At 42.5% G+C, this 22,692-nt stretch overlaps 1 protein-coding gene across 3 annotated transcripts in view; it reads left to right on the forward strand.

Annotated features, from left to right (window-relative positions):
* The first annotated feature begins 498 nt into the window (after positions 1–498).
* Positions 499–22,692, forward strand: part of LOC121587488 (synphilin-1) — a 33,306-nt gene continuing 11,112 nt past the window's right edge. The window contains exons 1-7 of one of the 3 annotated variants that reach the window (XM_041904463.2): positions 500–733; positions 6,726–6,823; positions 7,126–7,177; positions 10,485–11,323; positions 12,223–12,402; positions 12,800–12,913; positions 15,954–16,079. In XM_041904463.2, coding sequence (XP_041760397.1) covers positions 6,767–6,823; positions 7,126–7,177; positions 10,485–11,323; positions 12,223–12,402; positions 12,800–12,913; positions 15,954–16,079 — 1,368 coding nt within the window. In that variant the 5' untranslated portion in view covers positions 500–733; positions 6,726–6,766. Of the gene's footprint in view, positions 734–6,725; positions 6,824–7,104; positions 7,178–10,484; positions 11,324–12,222; positions 12,403–12,799; positions 12,914–15,953; positions 16,080–22,692 lie in introns of all 3 variants that reach the window. The other 2 variants (XM_041904462.2, XM_041904464.2) reach the window with 2 other exon arrangements.

The raw sequence follows: 22,692 nt of genomic DNA on the forward strand, positions 1-22,692 counted from the left end.
CCTTACATTAAGCAAACCAGAGGTCTCTTGATAAGTGTGTGAATTAGACCATTTTCATGTCCTGCTAAGCATTCAAAATGCAATGAGTACTATTGCGTGTCAGGGAAAATGTATGGAGTAAAAAGTACATAATTTTCTTTAGGAATGTAGTGAAGTAAAAGTTGTCAAATATAAATAGTAAAGTAAAATACAGATACCCCAAAAAACTACTCATGTAGTACTTTCAAGTATTTTTACTTAAGTACTTTACACCACTGGAGAAAATGTGGAAGAATTGAAGGTGCCAACACATTTTATAGTCATCATAACTATGTTTTATTGTCATATACAAACAAATCTGCTCCTCCCTCAACGGGGATCGATCAACTTCACGTTTTAAGGCTTAGGCCCACCACCTATATGTACCAGTATAGAGATGGGCCTGAGAGATGGGGAGAATTCCGTGCGTCCTCTCTCCTCGCCTCCTTCTCAAAGCCCATTGGATGAGGAAGTCCCGCCCATCTTACCTTCTCATCCAATGGTTTTTGAGAAGGAGGTGAGGAGCGAGGACGCAATTGAGATTCTCCCATGATGTCTGCAGTTAGACCCCTCCCAAATAACTGGCTACAATGCGTCAACTCCCCAATGTGAGAAGCCTTTGTGATCAAAGCCAGTCTGGGACTGCTGGAAATTGGAACTGAGCCTGGCAAACAGTCGAAGACAAGCCCTGGGCATTAGCTAACTGAGCTGAAAGGTATTGTGACCGAACACAATTTGTATATTGCTAAGCTATATAACTAACGTTATAGGGTCTTGTTTTTGTTTAACACTTGTAGCTATCTGCATCCCTTATTTTTGATGACCCGATTAGCTAGTTTTCCATCTGCTCGGGAGCTAGCTAAAAGGCTAACCTGCTTGCCTTGAGACGCTTGGGTCGATGGTGATGCTGGCTCCTTATTAGTTAACGTTAGACTCAATTAGCTAGTCAGACCTTTTTTACCCCCACTGGCACAAGAAACCTATTTGCCCGGGTCTAGCTATTATTTAGTCCAATATGTACTCTTAAGGAGCCTAACGTTACTGTAACTCCTTAATTGAAGGTCCAAGGACCTAATGTTATTTTCAGAGGTAGACTGGCTCAGACAGCCAAAACAGCCAAATTCTCCATCAAAATGTTCTCATTTCTCAATTGCGATACGGTTCTAGAAACATAAAACTCTTTACTTATCACATCAATAATTTCACAAACGCAAAATACACACTTACTGTACTGTTTTAATCGGCTTTATCACAGTTGCAGCCCACAGTATTTCTGTTGGCCTCCTTCAGTCATACACAGGTGTTCAGAGCATGATATAATTAATCAATAAGGCCCGAGGGGGTGTTGTATATGGCCTACATACCAAGGCTAAGAGTTGTTCTTAGCGCAACGCAATGTGGAGTGCCTGGATACAGCCCTTAGCCGTGAGATATTGGGGCTCCCGAGTGGCGCAGTGGTCTAAGGCACTGCATCTCAGTGCTTGAGGCGTCACTACAGACCCCCTGATTCGATTGCAGGCTGTATCACAACCTGCCGTGATTGGGAGTCCCATAGGGCGGCGCACAATTGGCCCAGCGTCGTCCGGGTTTGGCCGGTGTAGGCCGTCATTGTTAATAAGATTGTTTTCTTAACTGACTTGCCTTGTTAAATAAAGGTAAAATAATAAAAATATACCACTAACCCCCGAGGTGCCTTATTGCTTTTATAAACCAGTTGCCAAGGAACTACACATCTAAATTGAAAATGTTGCTTTAATAAATACATTCATAATAAATTAATTCCGCCAGAAAAAGTAGTCTGGACAAAAGTCTCATTGCTAGAATGTTTTTTTATGCAACATAACCACAGGCTAGCTAGCAAGCTTACATTAAATGTATGCAAAAACCGAGCATTAACAGTTTATAATATTAATAAGGCACCTCGGGGGTTTGTCATATACAGCCAATATACCAGTGGTAAGGGCTGTATCCAGGCACTCCGCGTTGCGTCGTGCGCAAGAACAGCCCTTAGCCGTGGTATATTAGCGATATACCACACCCCCTCGGGCATTATTGCTTAATTATATCCTGGGTGGTTCGGGCCTTGAATGCTGATTGGCCGAAAGCCGTGGTATGACACTTATTTTTACTGCTCTAATTATGTTGGTAACCAGTTTATAATAGCAGTAAAGCACTGGGGGGTTTGTAGTATATTGCTAATATACCACGGCGAAGGGCTGTAAACAGGCACTCCGCGTTGCGTTGTGCGTAAGAACAGCCCTGAGCTGTGGTATGTTGGCCATATACCACACCCCCTCGGGCCTTATTGCTTAATTAGCGCAGGTGGTCCCGCACGTCTGTCTTCCAAAAACACACACTGTAACATGGAGATATGGTAACATTAACCATAAGCCTATAAAGGTGTGTATCAATTTAAGGTTTCGTTTTCTGAAAATTATTTCTCGCTAATATGAAAGATAAGGTTCTTATGCTTCCAAAACCGTACCGCAAGCATGCGTGTTAAAGGGATACTTCATGATTTTGTCAATGAAGCCCTTTATATACACTAAACCAAAATATAAACGCAACATGTAAAGTGTTGGTCCCATGTTTCATGAGCTGAAATACAAGATTCCAGACATTTTCATACACACAAAAAGCTTATTTAGCTCAAGTTTTGTGAGCATTTCTTCTTTGCCAAGATAATCCATCCACCTGACAGGTGTGGCGTATCAAGAATCTGATTAAACGGCATGATCATTACAAAGGTGCATCTTGTGCTGGGGACAATAAAAGCCCACTCTAAAATGTGCAGTTTTGTCACACAACACAATGCCACAGCTGTCTCAAGTTTTGAGGGAGCGTGCAATTGGCATGCTGACTGCAGGAATGTCCACCAGAGCTGTTGCCAGAGAATTTAATGATCATTTCACCTGGGGGATCGTTTGAGACCAGCCATCCGGACAGCTGATAAAACTGAGGAGTAATCCTGTCTGTAATAAAGGCCTTTTGTGGGAAAAAACGAATTCTGATTGGCTGGGCCTGTCTCGCCAGTGGGTAGGCCTATGCCCACCCATGGCTGCACCCCTGCCCGGTCATGTGAAATCCATAGATTAGGGCCTAATTTATTTATTTGACTGATTTCCTAATATGAATTGTGACTCAGTCAAATCATTGAAATTGTTGCATGTTGTGTTTATGTTTTTGTTCAGTATAGTTTCATGAGCCAGAGCTAACTAGCATTAGCACATTAGCATGCTAGCAGTTACCATATACTTCCAGTCTATGCGCTATGGTATCTACTAACATGCTAGCAGTTACCATAAAGTTCCAGTCATTGCGCTAAAGCTAGTTAGCAACTGCGCTAACGCTAGTTAGCAACTTTATCAAACTGCACGCATAGACATAAAAATGGTATCCATGAGTTCATCTGACTGGAGAAGTAGATAAAGGTCCTCATTGCCATAATCCTGAAATATTCCTTTAATGTTCAGACCAATCGTTAGGGCTCTTAACAAAACTCCCCGTACAGAAGACTAGCCCACACGGCCATATATCCATGTTATAACGCTTGTTTACAGAAAACAGATGAAAGACGAGACAACCACCTGTGCTAATTAGCTATCTAGCATGCCCTGAACACCTGTGTGTAAAAGGCTCTGCATGGTCAATGCGATGTCTGCAGTGGCCGTACAGCATTTACTCTGATGTGGCCTCAGCAGAGCGTTCATACTTCTTTCGCTTCGGGGAGCTGTCATACGCATCCAATAAATTGGTCTGCACCGCACCACTCATGGTGGTTCAGGGCTAATCTCTGTAGCCATCCCCTGACCTCAACCCAATTGAGATGGTTTGGGATGAGTCGGACAGCAGAGTGAAGGAAAAGCAGCCAACAATTGCTCAGCATATGTGGGAACTCCATCAAGACTGCTGGAAAAGCATTCCAGGTGAAGCTGGTTGAGCGAATGCGGAGGGGCCAGCTCTAGAAAGAGTCTTGGTGGTTCCAAACTTCTTCCATTTAAGAATTATGTAGACCACTGTGTTCTTGGACCTACAATGCTGCAGAAATTTGTTGGTACACTTCCCCCGATCTGTGCCTTGACACAATCCTGTCTCGGAGCTCTATGGACAATTCCTTTGACCTCATGGCTTGGTTTTTGCTCTGACATGCACTGTCAACTGTGGGACCCTATATAGACAGGTGTGTGCCTTTCCAAATGATGTCCAATCAATTGAATTTACCACTGGTGGACTCCAGTCAAAGTTGTAGAATCATCTCAAGGATGATCAATGGAAACAGGATGCACCTGAGCTCAATTTCCAGTCTCATAGCAAAGGGTCTGAATACATATGTAAACTAGGTATTTCAGTTTATTTTTATTTTTAATACATTTGCTAAAAAACAACTGTTTTTGCTTTGTCATTATGGGGTATTGTGTGTAGATTGATGAGGAACAATTTTTATTTAATCAATTTTAGAATATGGCTGTAACGTAACAAAATATGGAAAAAGTCAAGGGGTCTGAGTACTTTCCGAATGCACTGTATATGGGTTATCTTGTAGGATCCTAGTTCAAGGATCCTAAAAGTTCAAGGCAAGGAAGTTTCTGTAACACGGCACAGCTAATCACGTTACATTGAACATTTCAATTGAGTCACCTAAAGCAGAGGTGTCAAGCTCATTCCATGGAGGGCCTAGTGTCTGCTGGTTTTTGTTTTTTCCTTTCAATTAAGCCCTAGACAACCAGGTAAGGGGAGTTTATTACTAATTAGTGACCTTAATTAATCACTCAAGAACAAGGGAGGTGCGAAAACCCACAAACACTCGGCCCTCCGTGGAATGAGTTTCACACGTGACCTAAAGGATTTAGCCTTTGATCAGATAGATATTGATCTGCTTTGTTGTTTGACTTTTGGATCATGCAAGTTCAAACGTCCACTCCAGGTCATACAGTGGCTTGTGAAAGTATTCACCCCCTTGGCATTTTTCCTATTTTGTTGCCTTACAACCTGGAATTCAAATGGATTTTGTGGGGGGTTGTATGATTTGATTTACACAACATGCCTACCACTTTGAAGATGCAAAATATTTGTTATTGTGAAACAAACAAGAAATAAGACAAAAAAACTGAAAGCTAGAGCGTGCATAATTCAATACTTTGTAGAGCCACCTTTTGCAGCAATTACAGCTGCAAGTCTCTTGGGGTATGTCTCTATAAGCTTGGCACATCTAGCCATTGGGATTTTTGCCCATTCGTCAAGGCAAAACTGCTCCAGCTCCTTCAAGTCATAACACAGATTCTCAATTGGATTGAGGTTTGGGCTTTGATTAGGCCATTCCAATACATTTAAATGTTTCCCCTTAAACCACTGGAGTGTTGCTTTAGCAGTATGCTTAGGGTCATTGTCCTGCTGGAAGGTGAACCTCCGTCCCAGTCTCAAATCTCTGGAAAACTGAAACAGGTTTCCCTCAAGAATTTCCCTGTATTTAGCGCCATCCATCATTCCTTCAATTCTGACCAGTTTCCCAGCCCCTGGGATGGTGTTCTCGGGGTGATGAGAGGTGTTGGGTTTGCGCCAGACATACCGTTTTCCTTGATGGCAAAAAAGCTCAATTTTAGTCTAATCTGACCAGAGTATCTTCTTCCATATGTTTGGGGAGGCTCCCACATGGCTTTTGGCGAACACCAAACGTGCTTGCTTATTTTTTTTATTTTAAGCGATGGCTTTTTTTCTGGCCACTCTTCTGTAAAGCCCAGCTCTGTGGAGTGTACGGCTTAAAGTGGTCCTATGGACAGATACTCCGATCTCCACTGTGGAGCTTTGCAGCTCCTTCAGGGTTATTTTTGGTCTCTTTGTTGCCTCTCTGATTAATGCCCTCCTTGCCTGGTCTGTGAGTTTTGGTGGGCGGCCCTCTCTTGGCACGTTTGTTTGTGGTGGCATATTCATATAGATTTAATGGTGCTCCGTGGGATGTTCAAAGTTTCAGATATTTTTTTATAACCCAACCCTGATTTATACTTCTCCACAACTTTGTCCCTGACCTGTTTGGAGAGCTTCTTGGTCTTCATAGTGCCGCTTGCTTGGTGGTGCCCCTTTGCTTAGTGGGCCTTTCAGAACAGGTGTATATATACTGAGATCACGTGACACTTACATTGCACACAGGTGGACTTTATTTAACTAATTATGTGACTTCTGAAGGTAATTGGTTGCACCAGATCTTATGTAGGGGCTTCATAGCAAAGGGGGTGAATACATATGCACGCACTACTTTTCCGTTATTCATTTTTTTGAATTTTTTGAAACAAATTATTTTTTTCGTTTCATTTCACCAATTTGGACGGTTTTGTGTAGGTCCATTACATGAAATCCAAATAAAAATCAATTTAAATTACAGGTTGTAATGCAACAAAATAGGAAAAACGCCAAGGGGGATGAATGCAAGGCACTGTATATATACTTTTGTCATCATAGATTAGCAGGAAGTAGGCTATAGTCAATGTTTGTGTCCCAAATGGCAGACTATTGCCTATATAATACGCTGCTTTTGACAAGGTCCCAGTACTTTTGACCTGAGCACTGGGCCCTGGTCAAAAGAAGTGCACTAAATATGGAATAGGGTGCCATTTGAGACACAGACAGATCTATAAAACACAACGTTGTCTTAACTTAGGCTATAAATGGATGGTTATTAATGTGGAATGCTGATATCAGGCTTTATTTTACAGGTTGCTTCTCACTAGGGTCTCAATAATAATGCTGACTGAAGATGGATGCTCCTGAGTACCTGGATTTGGATGAGATTGACTTCACTGACGATTCAGCGGTGAGTAGAAGTCCAAAACTCAGATTTGTTGTACCAGAAATGGTGGCACACCATCTGGCTATGCCAGGGGACATAACGGGCAGTTTCCTGGACACAGATTAAGCCTAGTCCTCGACTAAAAACATTTTTAATGGAGATTCTCTATTCAGTTTGCTTTTTAGTCCAGGATTTATTTTAATCTGTGTCCGGGAAACCACCCATAGTTGGTAGGCTATGGTTAAATATTTCTATGTAATAAGCGCTTGTAAACAAACACGTGGATGGTCTCTTCCCTGTAAAAGTATTCTGTGACATCCTTGAAGAACATTCCAGAGCTTTCCAGAAGAAACGATGGTCAGGGAGAAGAAAGACAAGGTATGTGTGAGTGTGACCAGCCTAGGCCATTATTATTAGCACACCAGGTAGCCTAAATGGCATGCTGTAAAATGAAAACATATTTAGAGATGGATAGAAATGTATACTGAATAAAAATATAAACGTAACATGCAACAATTTCAAAGATTTTACTGAGTTACAGTTCATAGAAAGAAATCAGTCAATTGAAATGAATTCATTAGGCCGTAATCTATGGATTTCACATGACTGGGCAGGGGCACAGCCATGCGGAGCCAGGCCCAGCCAATCCGGAATTAGTTTCTCCCCACAAAAGGGCTTTATTACAGACCTAAATACTATTTTATTTCAGATCATGAAACATGGGACCAACACTTTACATGTTGTGTTTTATATTTTTCTTCAGTATACATAATGGGTACCTGGAGGAAAATGGGGGAGGGCAATGCTTTTTTTTATTTCAGTCCAGGGGAGGGTCATGTAATTTATAATTGATTACATTTCAATATTTATCAGTGATTTAGAATTAGTTGCTTACTAGGATGGATGGATGGATACAGTGAGGGGAAAAAAGTATTTGATCCCCTGCTGATTTTGTACGTTTGCCCACTGACAAAGACATGATCAGTCTATAATTTTAATGGTAGGTATATTTGAACAGTGAGAGACAGAATAACAACAAAAAAATCCAGAAAAACGCATGTCAAAAATTTTATAAATTGATTTGTATTTTAATGAGGGAAATAAGTATTTGACCCCTCTGCAAAACATGACTTAGTACTTGGTGGGAAAACCCTTGTTGGCAATCAGAGGTCAGACGTTTCTTGTAGTTGGCCACCAGGTTTGCACACATCTCAGGAGGGATTTTGTTCCACTCCTCTTTGCAGATCTTCTCCAAGTCATTAAGGTTTCTAGGCTGACGTTTGGCAACTCGAACCTTCAGCTCCCTCCACAGATTTTCTATGGGATTAAGGTCTGGAGACTGGCTAGGCCACTCCAGGACCTTAATGTGCTTCTTCTTGAGCCACTCCTTTGTTGCCTTGGCCATGTGTTTTGGGTCATTGTCATGCTAGAATACCCATCCACAACCCATTTTCAATGCCCTGGCTGAGGGAAGGAGGATCTCACCCAAGATTTGACGGTACATGGTCCCGTCCATGTTTGACGGTGGGGATGGTGTTCTTGGGGTCATAGGCAGCATTCCTCCTCCTCCAAACACGGCGAGTTGAGTTGATGCCAAAGAGCTCGATTTTGGTTTCATCTGACCACAACACTTTCACCCAGTTCTCCTCTGAATCATTCAGATGTTCATTGGCAAACTTCAGACGGGCCTGTATATGTGCTTTCTTGAGCAGGGGGACCTTGCGGGCGCTGCAGGATTTCAGTCCTTCACGGCGTAGTGTGTTACCAATTGTTTTCTTGGTGACTATGGTCCCAGCTGCCTTGAGATCATTGACAAGATCCTCCCGTGTAGTTCTGGGCTGATTCCTCACCATTCTCATGATCGTTGCAACTCCACGAGGTGAGATCTTGCATGGAGCCCCAGGCCGAGGGAGATTGACAGTTATTTTGTGTTTCTTCTGTTTTTCTGGATTTTTTTGTTGTTATTCTGTCTCTCACTGTTCAAATAAACCTACCATTAAAATTATAGACTGATCATTTCTTAGTCAGTGGGCAAACGTACAAAATCAGCAGGGGATCAAATACTTTTTTCCCTCACTGTATATATATACATATATCTCTCTCACACACACACACACACACACACACACACTACCAGTCAAAAGTTTGGACACATCTACTCATTCAAGGGTTTTTCTTTTGTTTTTACTATTTTTTACATTGTAGAATAATAGTGAAGACATCAACACTATGAAATAACACCTATGGAATCATGTAGTAACCAAAACAGTGTTAAACAAATCAAAATATGTTTTATATTTGAGATTCTTCAAATAGCCACCCTTTGCCTTGATGACCGCTTTGCACACTCTTGGCATTCTCTCAACCAGCTTCATGAGGTAGTCACCTGGAATGCATTTCAATTAACAGGTTTGCCTTCTTAAAAGTTAATTTGTGGAATTTCTTTCCTTAATGTGTTTGAGCCAATCAGTTGTGTTGTGACAAGGTGGGGGGGTATACAGAAGATGGCCCTATTTGGTAAAAGACCAAGTCCATATTATGGCAAGAACAGCTCAAATAAGCAAAGAGAAACGACAGTCCATCATTACTTTAAGACATGAAGGTCAGTCAATACTGAAAATGTCAAGAGCTTAAGATTTTGAAGAAAATGTAACGGATCCGATTATATGAAGTGATCTATAACAGCGCTTTGGTCCGTGACTCTTCATGATAGAAACAATCTGTAAAATACCTTGGAAAGACATGACTCCGATGCATATGGAGATGTCATTGTTTTGTTTCTTTGATATTCAGAGGCTGAGCGACAACCAAGGAGACAAAAAATTGACTTTGCTTGGGAAGTAATCTAATTCTGTCACTAGCAATTGATTTTAAGCTATTTACTTTCTGTACAATAGAAGATATTTAAACCCAGACTGCTTTTAGGGAAACACTTGTGACTTTCTCTCATTGGGTTAAGCCACGGAAGATGAGTAGCCAGCATTTAAAGCTTAAAATGTTATGCGTCAGTAGTCCTACTCTGTCTGGGGTGGAAAGGTAGGCCTAACTTTTGAAAGTACCATGCACAGATTCCTAATGACGTCTCAGATTTAATTATTTGCAAATGGGGACAGTTTCGTTGCAAACAAGATACACTAATTTGGCATTGGAGAAATATGATAAGATGAACACACAGGCCTATCTCTCTGTCCATTCTTAGTCTGTACTTTGTGTGGTATTAAGATTCTGCTAATATGTAAAATTACGTATAATTGTTTTATTTGAATTTTATAAAAGGCTCTTTTTTTTCAGACCTGCAAATATGATAGATTCATGCAATACTTTTACTATGAAGATCTTTCCACCCCTACTCTTGTCCACGGTGGTCTGAGAACCCACAACCTTCTGGCCCGCAGCCCTGTGCGCTATCTAAATTCCTGCGTTGCCATGTAATGCTTACAGGAATAAGAACAGTTTTTAAAACAGCATATCTAAGTCTCTGGTCTATCCAAGACGTAAGGGTAAACGGTAGACATTTTCTCTGCTATCCACTTTCTTTGAATTATTATTTTGGGTATAGGGGAGGGTCACGTTTTTTTTTTTGTGCATTTTTTTTTTTGCTAAAGGGAGGGCCATCCAGTTTAAATTCAGAGCGGTCCGATTTTCTCCATGTAACCCTTATTATAGATAACGTTTGCTCCCTTAGCCCCAGCCATCAACTGGAGTCGCGGCGTGTCGTCACATAGCGGCGGTGGAATCAAGCCGACCGGCATCACCGACGTCCACACCAAATTCCGACCTGTGAAGAGGGTCTCGCCACTCAAACATCAACCAGAGACATCTGACAACGAGGCTCGGGCTCACAATGAAGAAGGCAGCAACAAAGAGGAAGCCTCAGATAAAACACCTGCGGCCTCATGCGAAGGCCAGGGATCTAAAGCCAAGAGCATGGGCACCGGAGGAGCTCTTTTCGGGGAGCTGGAGCACTACGACCTGGACATGGATGAGATACTGGACGTGCCTTACATTAAATCTAGCCATGTCTCCACTCTTCCCAGAGTTCCCCATGACAAAAGGACGGTGGGCAGCATCGGGGATGGTGGCGCCAGTGACAGGTACCACGGAGTTAAGACCTCAACACTTCCCCACTCTGAGAGCCTAGGAAGTGTCACCCAGTACGGTGTGCTCTCGCCCGTCAAGTGGTCTGATATGAGCAAGTCCAAATCTATGGACCCGGACTATCACCGCCCACCCACTGGGGGCTATGACCACTCCACACCAGGCCAGCTTAGCTGTTCTTCGGCCTCGGACATGGACAAACTTTTAGCCAACAGGGCCTACCCGGAGCCAACGGCACACAAGGCAGGGGGTGACACCCCTGGGAGCAGCCAGGCTTTGATGATCCCCCTCCAGGGCTGTGCTGGGGCTAGGCAGGACAGCAGTAAGACCTGGAGCAGTATCAGACTGCACGGAGAGTGTGATGAGGATACCAAGAAATCCAAGAACATCATCAATATCATCCGAGAGGGGCAGATTTCTCTGTTGGTAAGTCAACAGTTTGGAGATGACAGCCTAATACAGAAGCATGTCTGTTCCACAAAATATATTCCCAAATAAATATTTTGCTGCATCAATTGGGCTACAGGTGATAATTCTAATAGCACATCCTGATAATATAGACCATGTATAGGCTATATGCATGGTCCAATATGTAACAAAAAAAAAAAATATATATATATATATAATGTTATTGGGCTCATTTCTGGAGGGGGAACTTATATTTTAGGATGTGTCGGTGTCATTTTATTTTAATACATTTTGGAGTAGAATGTGACCTTTTAAAAGGTCACCAGAACTGAGCTTGTCAGTCCTTCTACATAAAAATTATTCCAAGGAGGACGCTGGACCATGTAAGCAAGGGGACTGGAATTGGTCAAACTCGCAGTTTAATACATGTACAAGATTATCCTCTTTCCCAAAAAGCATGATGGTCATGACATTTTTTACATGAAAGGGGAGGTTAACTTGGTCTCAGTAAATCGATCTGAGATCGACTTGTTTCAGTCACTGGATTATTTGTTGTTGCTTTAACCCCTGTTATCGACACAACCACTGATCGTAAGCACTTTGCTAATATCGTTCATTACGATAAGTAACTTATACTGTGAAGTTTGAAATGAAATAATTTGGCTAATATGGGTGATTGTTGATGGCTATAATCATCAACCTAGTAGTAGTTTCAAGGATCAGTAAAAAAAAAAAAAGGTACACATTAATGTTATAAAGTTATCATTCTATTTATCGTTATCGCATCAATTAAGGCAATTTATCGCGATGTGGATTTTTGTCCATATCACCCAGCTCTAAGTGATAAGCTTATATGAACAAGACCGGTTTGTATCAACAACTCACTGAGTCTTTTACCTGGTGTTCTCTGGCCACAGCCTCACCTTGCCACTGATAACCTGGAGCTGATCCGGGACGAGGAGGGGAACAACCTGCTCCACATCTCTGCGGCCCAGGGCCACGCCGACTGCCTGCAGCACCTCACCTCCCTCATGGGAGAGGACTGCCTCAACGAGCGCAACATCCACCAGCTCACGCCTGCTGGGCTCGGGGTGAAGGTGAGTGAGGGGTTAGAGGTTTGGTCAGGGCCTCTAGGGAACCAAATTGTGCGCGTGGACATGTCCACCTGCCATACCAACCAAGGCAGACGCCTAGATTCTGTGGCACCCTTTTCCCATATAGTGCACTACTTTCGATCAGAGCCCTATGGGCCCTGGTCAATAGGGCTCTGGTCACAGGTAGTGCACTATGTAGTGAAAAGAGTTGGTTGTTAGTTAAGACCTTGACACTCCTGAGGAGAAAGATAACACCATGTCTCTGACTGTGTACGTCTGGGCTTTGGATACTTAGCTGTATTTGTCAGGTTTACCCTCTTTCATTCCCTCTGTTAAATTAAAGAGTATCAGGACAGTGTCGCAATCAAACTGATCTACAGAATAACCTGTGTGTATGCAGAATGGCCATTTGGAGTGTGTGCGCTGGATGGTGAGTGAAACGGAGGCCATCGCAGAGCTGAGCTGTAGCCGAGAGCACCCCAGTCTCATCCACTACGCAGCCCGCTACGGACAGGTGAGAGACTCACACCGGCGTATAACACTGTCATTGGGAAGTCAGAATCATGTACCAGGAATTTGACCTGGTGGAATGGTGCTGACAACAATGAACAGAATATACAGACAGAATCTAGACAAAATAACCTACACATAATAAATATATATGGTGCATCCGGAAAGTATTCAGATCCCTTTACTTTTTCCACATTTTGATACGTTACAGCCTTATTATATAATAGATTAAATTGTTTTTCCCCTCATCAATCTACACACAATACCCCATAATGACAAAGCAAATACAGGTTTTTTGAATTGTTTTCAAATTTATTAAGAAATGAAAAATATCACTTTTACAGAAGAATTTAGACCCTTTACTCAGTACTTTCTTGGAGCACCCAAATAAATGCTTCACGGAGTTCAAGTAACAGACACATCTCAACATCAACTGTTCAGAGGAGACTGTGTGTATCAGGCATTCATGGTCGAATTGCTGCAAAGAAACCACTACTAAAGGACACCAATAAGAAGAAGAGACTTGGGCCAAGAAACACGAGCAATGGACATTAGACAGGTGGAAATGTTTCCTTTGGTCTGGAGTCCAAATTGGAGATGTTTGGTTCTAACCGCTGTGTCTTTGTGTGTGTTTGAACGGATGATCTCCGTATGTGTAGTTCCCACCAAAAATCATGGAGGAGGAGGTGTTGGGGTGCTTTGCTGGTGACACTGTGATTTATTTAGAATTCAAGGCACACTTAACCAGCATGGTTACCTCAGCATTCTGCAGCGATACGCCATCCCATCTGGTTTGGGCTTAGTGGGACTATCATTTTGTTTTTCAACAGGACATGACCCAACACACAATCCCCCGACCTCAACCCAATTTAGATGGTTTGGGATGAGTCGGACGGCAGAGTGAAGGAAAAGCAGCCAACAAGTGCTCAGCATATGTGGGAACTCCTTCAAGACTGTTGGAAAAGCATTCCAGGTGAAGCTGGTTGAGAGAATGCCAAGAGTATGCAAAGCTATCATGGCAAAGGGTGGCTTTTTGAAGAATCTCAAAAATAAAATAAATGTTGATTTGTTTAAGACTTTCTGGTTACTACATGATTCCATAGGTGTTATTTCATAGGTTTGATGTCTTCACTATTATTCTACAATGTAAAAAATTGTAAAAATAAAGAAAAACCCTTGAATGAGTAGGTGTGTCCAAACTTTTGACTGGTAGTGTATATCTCAGTCAAAACAATTAAGACATTTTATAAAATATACAATATTAATAACACTTAAACAACACAATGTAACTCCAAGTCAGTCATACTTCTGTGAAATCAAACTGTCCACTTAGAAAGCAATACTGATTGACAATACATTTCACATGCTGTTGTGCAAATGGAATAGACAACAGGTGGAAATTATAGGCAATTAGCAAGACACCCCCAATAAAGGACTGGTTTTGCAGGTGGTGATCACAGACAACTTCTCAGTTCCTATGCTTCCTGGCTGATGTTTTGGTCACTTTTGAATGCTGGCGGTGCTTTCACTCTAGTGGTAGCATTACATTTACATTTTAGTCATTTAGCAGACTCTCTTATCCAGAGCGACTTACAGTTAGTGAATACATATTTTTTTATACTGGCCCCCCGTGGGAATCGAACCCACAACCCTGGCGTTGCAAACGCCATGCTCTATCAACTGAGCTAGATCCCTGCCGGCCATTCCCTCCCCTACCCTGGACGACGCTGGGCCAATTGTGCGCCGCCCATGAGTCTCCCGGTCGCGGCCGGCTGCGACAGAGCCTGGATTCGAACCAGGATCTCTAGTGGCACAGTTAGCACTGCGATGCAGTGCCTTAGACCACTGCGCCACTCAGGAGACGGAGTCTACAACCTACACAAGTGGCTCAGGTAATGCAGCTCATCCAGGATGGCACATCAATGCGAGCTGTGGCAAGAAGGTTTGCTGTGTCTGTCAGCGTAGTTTCCAGAGCATGGAGGCGCTACCAGGAGACAGGCCAGTACATCAGAAGACGTGGAGAAGGCCGTAGGAGGGCAACAACCCAGCAACAGGACTGCTACCTCCGCCTTTGTGCAAGGAGGAGCAGGAAGAGGACTGCCAGAGCCCTGCAAAATGACCTCCAGCAGGCCACAAATGTGCATGTGTCTGCTCAAACGGTCAGAAACAGACTCCATGAGGGTGGTATGAGGGCCCGACGTCCACAGGTGGGGGTTGTGCTTACAGCCCAACACCGTGCAGGACGTTTGGCATTTGCCAGAGAACACCAAGATTGGCAAATTCGCCACTGTGCTCTTCACAGATGAAAGCAGGTTCACACTGAGCACATGTGACAGAGTCTGGAGATGCCGTGGAGAACGTTCTGCTGCCTGCAACATCCTCCAGCATGACCTCATGTGGCTGGAGTGTGTCAGCAGTTCCTGCAAGAGGAAGGCATTGATGCTATGGACTGGCCCGCCCGTTCCCCAGACCTGAATCCAATTGAGCACATCTGGGACATCATGTCTCGCTCCATCCACCAACGCCACGTTGCACCACGGACTGTCCAGGAGTTGGCGGATGCGTTAGTCCAGGTCTGGGAGGAGATCCCTCAGGAGACCATCCGCCACCTCATCAGGAGCATGCCCAGGCGTTGTAGGGAGTTCATACAGGCACGTGGAGGCCACACACACTACTGAGCCTCATTTTGACTTGTTTTAAGGACATTACATCAAAGTTGGATCAGCCTGTAGTGTGGTTTTCCACTTTAATTTTGAGGGTGACTCCAAATCCAGACCTCCATGGGTTGATATATTTGATTTCCATTAATAATTTTTGTGTGATTTTGTTGTCAGCACATTCAACTATGTAAAGAAAAAAGTATTTAATAAGATTATTTCATTCATTCAGATCTAGGATGTGTAATTTTAGTGTTCCCTTTATTTTTTTGAGCAGTGTATTTGCGGTGACAGAAATGCTCCAGTGGTGACCACAGTATGACTTTTGGACCCAATTTATTTTCTCTTTTGTTTGTCAATTTCGGATGTCCGTTATCTCTCTTTTAGGAAAAGGTTCTGTTGTGGCTGCTCCAGTTTATGCAAGAGCAAGCCATTTCTCTGGATGAAGTGGACCAGTATGGAAACAGTGCAGTGCATGTAGCCGCTCAGTATGGCCATCTCACTTCAATTCAGGTATGTATATGCCATTTAACAGACACTTTTATCCAAAGTAACTTACAGTTATGCGTTCGTATGGGTGGCTCTAGCGGGAATCAAACCCACGAACCTTGGCGTTGCGAGCACCACGCTTTACCAACTGAGCCACATAGGATTATATTTTTTATTTAAGACTCTATTTAAGAGAGGATCCATAATGGACTTTAGACTTTCCTTTAAAAACTGAATATAAGGAGGGCTGGATATAGATTGTCAGGGGCACAACTTTCACTGCAGACGGTGGGGAAATGTCCCCCCTGTCCCACATTCTGAAATTGCAATTTTGTCCCTCCCCCCAGTTTTATCATTGGAATGTGATACAAAACGAGGTAACGGTGTGCTTTAGGACCATGCGGACGCCTCAGAGCGGTCGGGTAGGCTGTTTGGAGTGTTTATCCGACTGGATAAAAAAACAAATAATGTTAAAGTGCCTTCGGAAAGTATTCAGACCCCTTGACTTTTTCCACATTTTGTTACATTACAGCCTTATTCTAAAATGGATTAAATAAAAAGAAATCCTCATCAATCTACACACAATACCCCATAATGACAAAGCGAGAACAGGTTTTTAGAATTTTTTGGAGTTATTATTACAAATAAAAAACATAAACATTATTTACATAAGTGTTCAGGCCCTTTGCTCTGAGACTCGAAATTGAGCTCAGGTGCATCCTGTTTTCATTGATCATCCTTGAGATGTTTCTACAACTTGATTGGAGTCCACCTGTGGTAAATTCAATTGATTGGACATGATTTGGAAAGGCACACACCCGTCTATATAGGGTCCCACAGTTGACAGTGCATGTCTGAGAAAAAACCAAGCCATGAGGTTGAAGGAATTGTCCATAGAGCTCCGAGACAGGATTGTGTCGGCACAGATCTGGGGAAGGATACAAAAAAATGTCTGCAGCATTAAAGGTCCCCAAGAACACAGTGGCCTCCATAATTCTTAAATGGAAGAAGTTTGGAACCACCAATACTCTTCCTGGAGCTGGCCGCCCAGCCAAACTGAGCAATCGGGGGAGAAGGGCCTTGGTCAGGGAGTTGACCAAGAACCCGATGGTCACTCTGACAGAGCTCCAGAGTTCATCTGTGCTTCAACAACGTACTGAGTAAAGGGTCTGAATACTTATGTAAATGGCATATTTCAGTTTTTTTATTTTTAATAAATTAGCAACATTTTCTAAACCTGTTTTTGCTTCGTCATTTTGGGGTATTGTGTGTAGATTGAGGAACAAAACATTTTAAAATCATTTTTAGAATATGGCTGTAACGTAACAAAATGTAGAAAAAGTCAAGGGGTCTGAATACTTTCTGAAGGCACTGTATGTCCCCTCACTTCTAAAACCAAAGTTGCGCCCCTGTTGATTGTTATAATAGAATGCGCGCTTGCATTCTAAATAATTGTGGGACCCCTGACGACTTCCTGTCCGAAAACTTGTTGTTCTTATACGACTACTACTAGTAATACTAATTATACTGTTCTTCTACTAGCCTTAAATTAATTGGACCAACTTTGGTAGTTGCTGTTCTTTTGTTGGTTGTGGCTTGATGTCAGGCACAAATGCCTTATCAAATATAAAAATGTTCAGATTTCCAAAAAAAACGAGGAAAGGCGACGAGCTTGGCCCACTGCAGTCCGAAGGGAGCCCAAAAATCATACCAGGGGTCTGCAGCACTCACTTCATTTCAGGTAAGCTCAATAGTATACAATTAATTTAAAATCTAGCTAGCTTGTAAGACGAAGGTCATCGTTATTAGCAAAGTCTGAAATACTACTAAGATATTAGTTAGCTCGCTTTCTAGCTAGACAAGCCTACGTAAGCTAACCAGTAGCGTTAGCTAGCAACCTTGGCTAACGGTTATTTCGTCTAACATACAGTAGCTTGCTAGATTAACTAACCAGGTTTTCGCATATGAAGCACTTTCTAACAGAAAATTCACCCACGAGGAGGATTCACGTTGGAGATGCACAACTCTGTTTTAATGATTAAAACGCTCACTCTCTGTCAGCATCACGCAACACCCTCTGCTGTCATCTCTTTACATCTCTTTACACCTATTTTACCCCATTACCAAAGATGGTTTAGTATGAGAACTTTGCCAATACTGTGCAATATTTTTGTTTTCATTGTTTTTTTGTTGTGTTTTTTAAACTGTTGAGTCAATGTAGCCTTCTGTAGGAAATGCATGTAGGAACTTCCACTTTCAGTTTTTACATGCCCGGCAGATCCACAAAAACTTAAGACAGTAGAGGTTTTAATTCATCTACAAGTTTAAATGACTACAAATGATTGGCGTTAAGTATATTAAAAAAAAATAATAGTTTGTTATTCTGTTTTAGGTGAGCCATCGACAGACCCAGTCCATCCAGACTACACACCCTCTTTATTTCCCAACAGACGGACCACTGATGGTGCTCAAAAGCTGGAAAGGTACATGAGGAAGCAAAACAAGGATCTGGTGGATAAAACACCTGAGGTTGGAGAACCTCCCATGGCTACAGACCAAGAGCCACACTCCGTGTCTGTGGGCACAGATCTGTCCATGCTGGACATGGACCTGCTTCAGAAAGACAACAAGGAATTAAAGAGAAAAGTGTATTCTCTAGAAGAAAAAGTAAAATGCCTTGAGAGTTAACTACAGGAAAGATGACAACCAGTCCACCTGAACGTGTTTTGAACAATGAAGACTCCACTAGATTCTACACAGGTCTTCCCTCTGACATACCTTTCCACAGCATGTCTTGGTGTTACCCACAATGACTTGGCATGTTGCTTCAATGTTAGTGCTGGGACAGTGACGCGTCTTTCATGAGTGGTTGGAAGTCATGGCGAGAGAACTTCAGTGTCTTATCCACTGGCCATCCAGTAAAGAGCTCAGAAGAAATCTACCTCCCCTCTTCAAGACATCCAAGTTCAGACATGTCAGGTGCATCACAAACTGCAGTGACGTTTTCATAGAGGCCCACAAGTCTACACACGAGCTGTAACATATTCCCACAATAAGTCACAACTCCAAGTTTCTTCTTGGCATCAGCCCCACAGGAGCCATTACCTTTCTGTCTAGCGTCTGGGGTGGCCATGCAATTGACACGGTCATAATAAACAACTCTGGGTTGTTTGACCTTCTGGATGAAGTGGACACAGGGATGGCAGATCGAGGCATCAACTTCAGAGAGTACTTTTCAGCCAAGTGTGTGGTCCTCCTTGTCCCATCATCCACAAGGGGGCGAAGTCAATTCAGGAGGTCAGAGTGTCAGGTTAAATGACTGTATAGAATGTTTTTAAAGAGGTTAGACATTTGAAATATATCTATTTTAAGTGACATTTGTTTGAGTCTTTGAATGGATCTAGATCTTGATAAGTGTATTTGAGATGATTTTATCGGTACTGCTCTTAAGTGTATGTGTTGGAGAAACCCATGCAGATCATGGAAATATAACAGCACACCTGCCTCTGACATTTACAAGAAGGAATTACCTCGGCTTCTATTCATTACAGTTCTATCTAATCTAATGCCTGTGAACAATGTCCAGTTATTCATTGCATACCTGCATCTACCAACTTTTGCAGCATGTGTTGGAAGTAGAAGCTCCTGAGCCCCCTGATGTGGGTGTTGACAAAGACCTTGTCAAATAGAACCTCTAGTTCATTGTGCTCTGATTGGGCCCACATAACACGTTTGGCTGACAGCAGCCCCAGACAATACATGCCCATCTGTACTTGCATGTAGTAACCTCTGGGCCCCTTTGGGTACTCTACATACTGTCCATGCTGCACTCTAATGTCAAGGTTTTTGGCTGTGAGCTTACTTGAGGGGTTTGTTGTTGGGGATCACTGGGCATTTTATTTCTAGCAGTGCCATTTTGTCTAAAATGCCATCAGTGTGGAGCCATGCTCACTGTGGGGTAGGGACAATGGGGATGTTCTGCTGCCTACACCTGGCTCTGGTTCCATCTCACTGCCCTGCTCTCCCTCACAGCCAATGAAGTCTGGAATCCCTGATTCTGGTGCTGTCTGTTTCACTGCTGTCACACAACAGTGAACAGAGCACTGCCTGGAATAACTCCCTAAAAACAAACATGCAAAACCCGTCTTGCATGTACTGTCCTGCACTATATTGTTGATTGTGATTGAATGTGTTTTTCACAATGATGTTTGATTCTGATTACAAGAGTAGGCTTTGACCAACGAGCCATGGAGCAGTAAGCCTCCGTTAGTGCCTACAAAATGATGCCATTACTATTGCGCTCTATGGCTGATATTGTCATATCTTGGTGATAATCGCAGTTCTCATTCATGCCACAAGGTGGTGTAGATCTACCTGGTGTAATAGAGCCCCACAGTGGAGGTGTCATAATACCCATAAAACCTAGCAGTCAAACAATTCTAATTCCACCATTCATTTTACTCATAGGGGATTTTAGAAACACTTAAAATAAGGGCTGTGTTTTGTGTAGGCTTACCCTGGCGTGACGTTTTGATAACCATGTAAATCTCTCTCAGACAAGGTGACTTTTATCAACACCTCCACTGTGGGGCTCTATACAAAATCTACTACAATTATGACCTAAGTTTTACCTTCAGGGCTTTAAAAAGCTTTCTTGGAAAACCATTGGGTTCTAGAGTTGTCATCCAGAGGTCACATGCCACTTTTTGTGGCAGGAGCTTCCCAACAGAAGGCTTGGAGAAGTTTAATCCTGCCACTGGTTTTGGATCAGCCTGAAATATGAAACAAGTGATGGTAATTCTATTCTATTCTTACCATCTTTGTTACCCGTGACCACACACAGTTTTGATGTTACTGATGGACCACTCTGAAGTCCCGTCAGAACACACTGCTCCACTGTCACCAAAACAGTGCCTACTTAAGTGATAATGCCTGAGAAGCCAGTGTTTGGAGGATATTTACATTTTTAAATGTTTTAGTCATTTAGCAGACACTCTTATCCAGAGCGACTTACAGTTAGTACATGTTTTCATTGGCACGGTTGTTGTTAGGCCCAAGACGAAGTCAAGGGCCGGCAAACCATGCCAATATATCCTCCAAACACCGGCATCGCGGGCATTATCACTTCTATATCAACATAATCAAATAATGATTTACATATTTTCATTAAACTTTATTTTGAATAATTTATTCATACTATTTCACCCTTCCACAAGACAATCCCAACACAAATCTAAGGTTGCCCAAGCCGGCTAGTCGTTCGTTCTATCGGTTCGGTTGCAGGAGACGCGACCCAGTCGTTCTGTATCTATGGACGCAAACTGGCTGGCAACATTCTTATCCCTTGCTTGCTAGCTAGACAACTACGGCTAACTTAGTCACTTCAAACAGTGCAGCCAGAATAACAGCAAAGTAGCTGCATTTGCGTTTGTTTAAGCTGTTTTCTAGTGACATTTATTTGAATGCATCCATAACAATGAGCGAATTATGCGCGATTTCGCCTGGCGTAGAAAATATGCTCTCTCGTCAGGACACTTGTTCAGATGAACTAGCCAACAACACAGCTAACACAATCACTTCAAACGGACTCTGGAAAGACTGCAAACTAGCTGCACTTCATTTCGTTTTACCTGTTTTCTATTGATAGTTCTTTGTATATATTCATAAAAATGAATTAAAAATGATTTTGACTGGCTGAGAAAAGCTGCCTGTCTGTCTCATCCCAACTCCCGACACGTTCATTACTATGGGACATCTGGAGATCGAATTTGAATATTGAAACAATGTTGCAAATGTCGGAGAGACAGAGAGCAAGGTTTATACAAATCTCAGTTGTTGAAATCGAAATGTTAGTCTAAAAGAAATGTGAGAATGTCTAGATGCTTTTTATAGTGGAGATCAAGTTTTATAAATTGCCTGGCTGGGCTGATGAGACAGTGGATTGCGCAGTCAGATGGAACAAAGTAAATAGGCATTTCAACATAGATTTAGCCGGTGGTAACTTGTGGAATAGACAACGGATGGAATGTGGTTTTAACCAATCAGCATTCAGGATTAGACCCACCCATTGTAAATGGCTACACACCTCTCCTTTGCTACATGAAGACGGATACATTTTATTTTGTGACTGGTTGCTAAATCTGTAACTTAATACACATAGATTAGGCATGAACATTAGTTTATTAAGTTAATTCATTCTACCTTTATCAGTTCAGATTGGAGTTGTTGATTTGCTTATTCATGCCTGACTGTCCACAATGTGATGCAAGTGACAACGTGATTCAGTCCGGAGTTTAGCCAGTGCATGAAACATCGAGCTACCATCACAGAGTAAGTGACTTTTTGTTTGTGTCAACAGTGAATTTCACATGTGAGCTCTACTAGGACGCCCATTAAAACGTAGCTTGCTTGCAAAGTAAACCACTGTAACGTTACTCACCCAGCCATGCATGTGCAGTGTCCACTCAGGATCTCTCAGTTTTTGTGGACAATGACCCAGGCAGAGTAGAATTTAGATGGTGTTTGGCTAACCTCGATCTCGCCTTAAACAACACACATCCTCTACACCCCTCAAACTCCACTCTGGACCTCAAAGCCAGTTCCATTGTTGTTATTTTTTCATTCTTCCCTTCTAATC

Source organism: Coregonus clupeaformis, chromosome 18, assembly GCF_020615455.1.
Source record: "Coregonus clupeaformis isolate EN_2021a chromosome 18, ASM2061545v1, whole genome shotgun sequence".
Classification (NCBI taxonomy): Eukaryota; Metazoa; Chordata; class Actinopteri; order Salmoniformes; family Salmonidae; genus Coregonus; species Coregonus clupeaformis.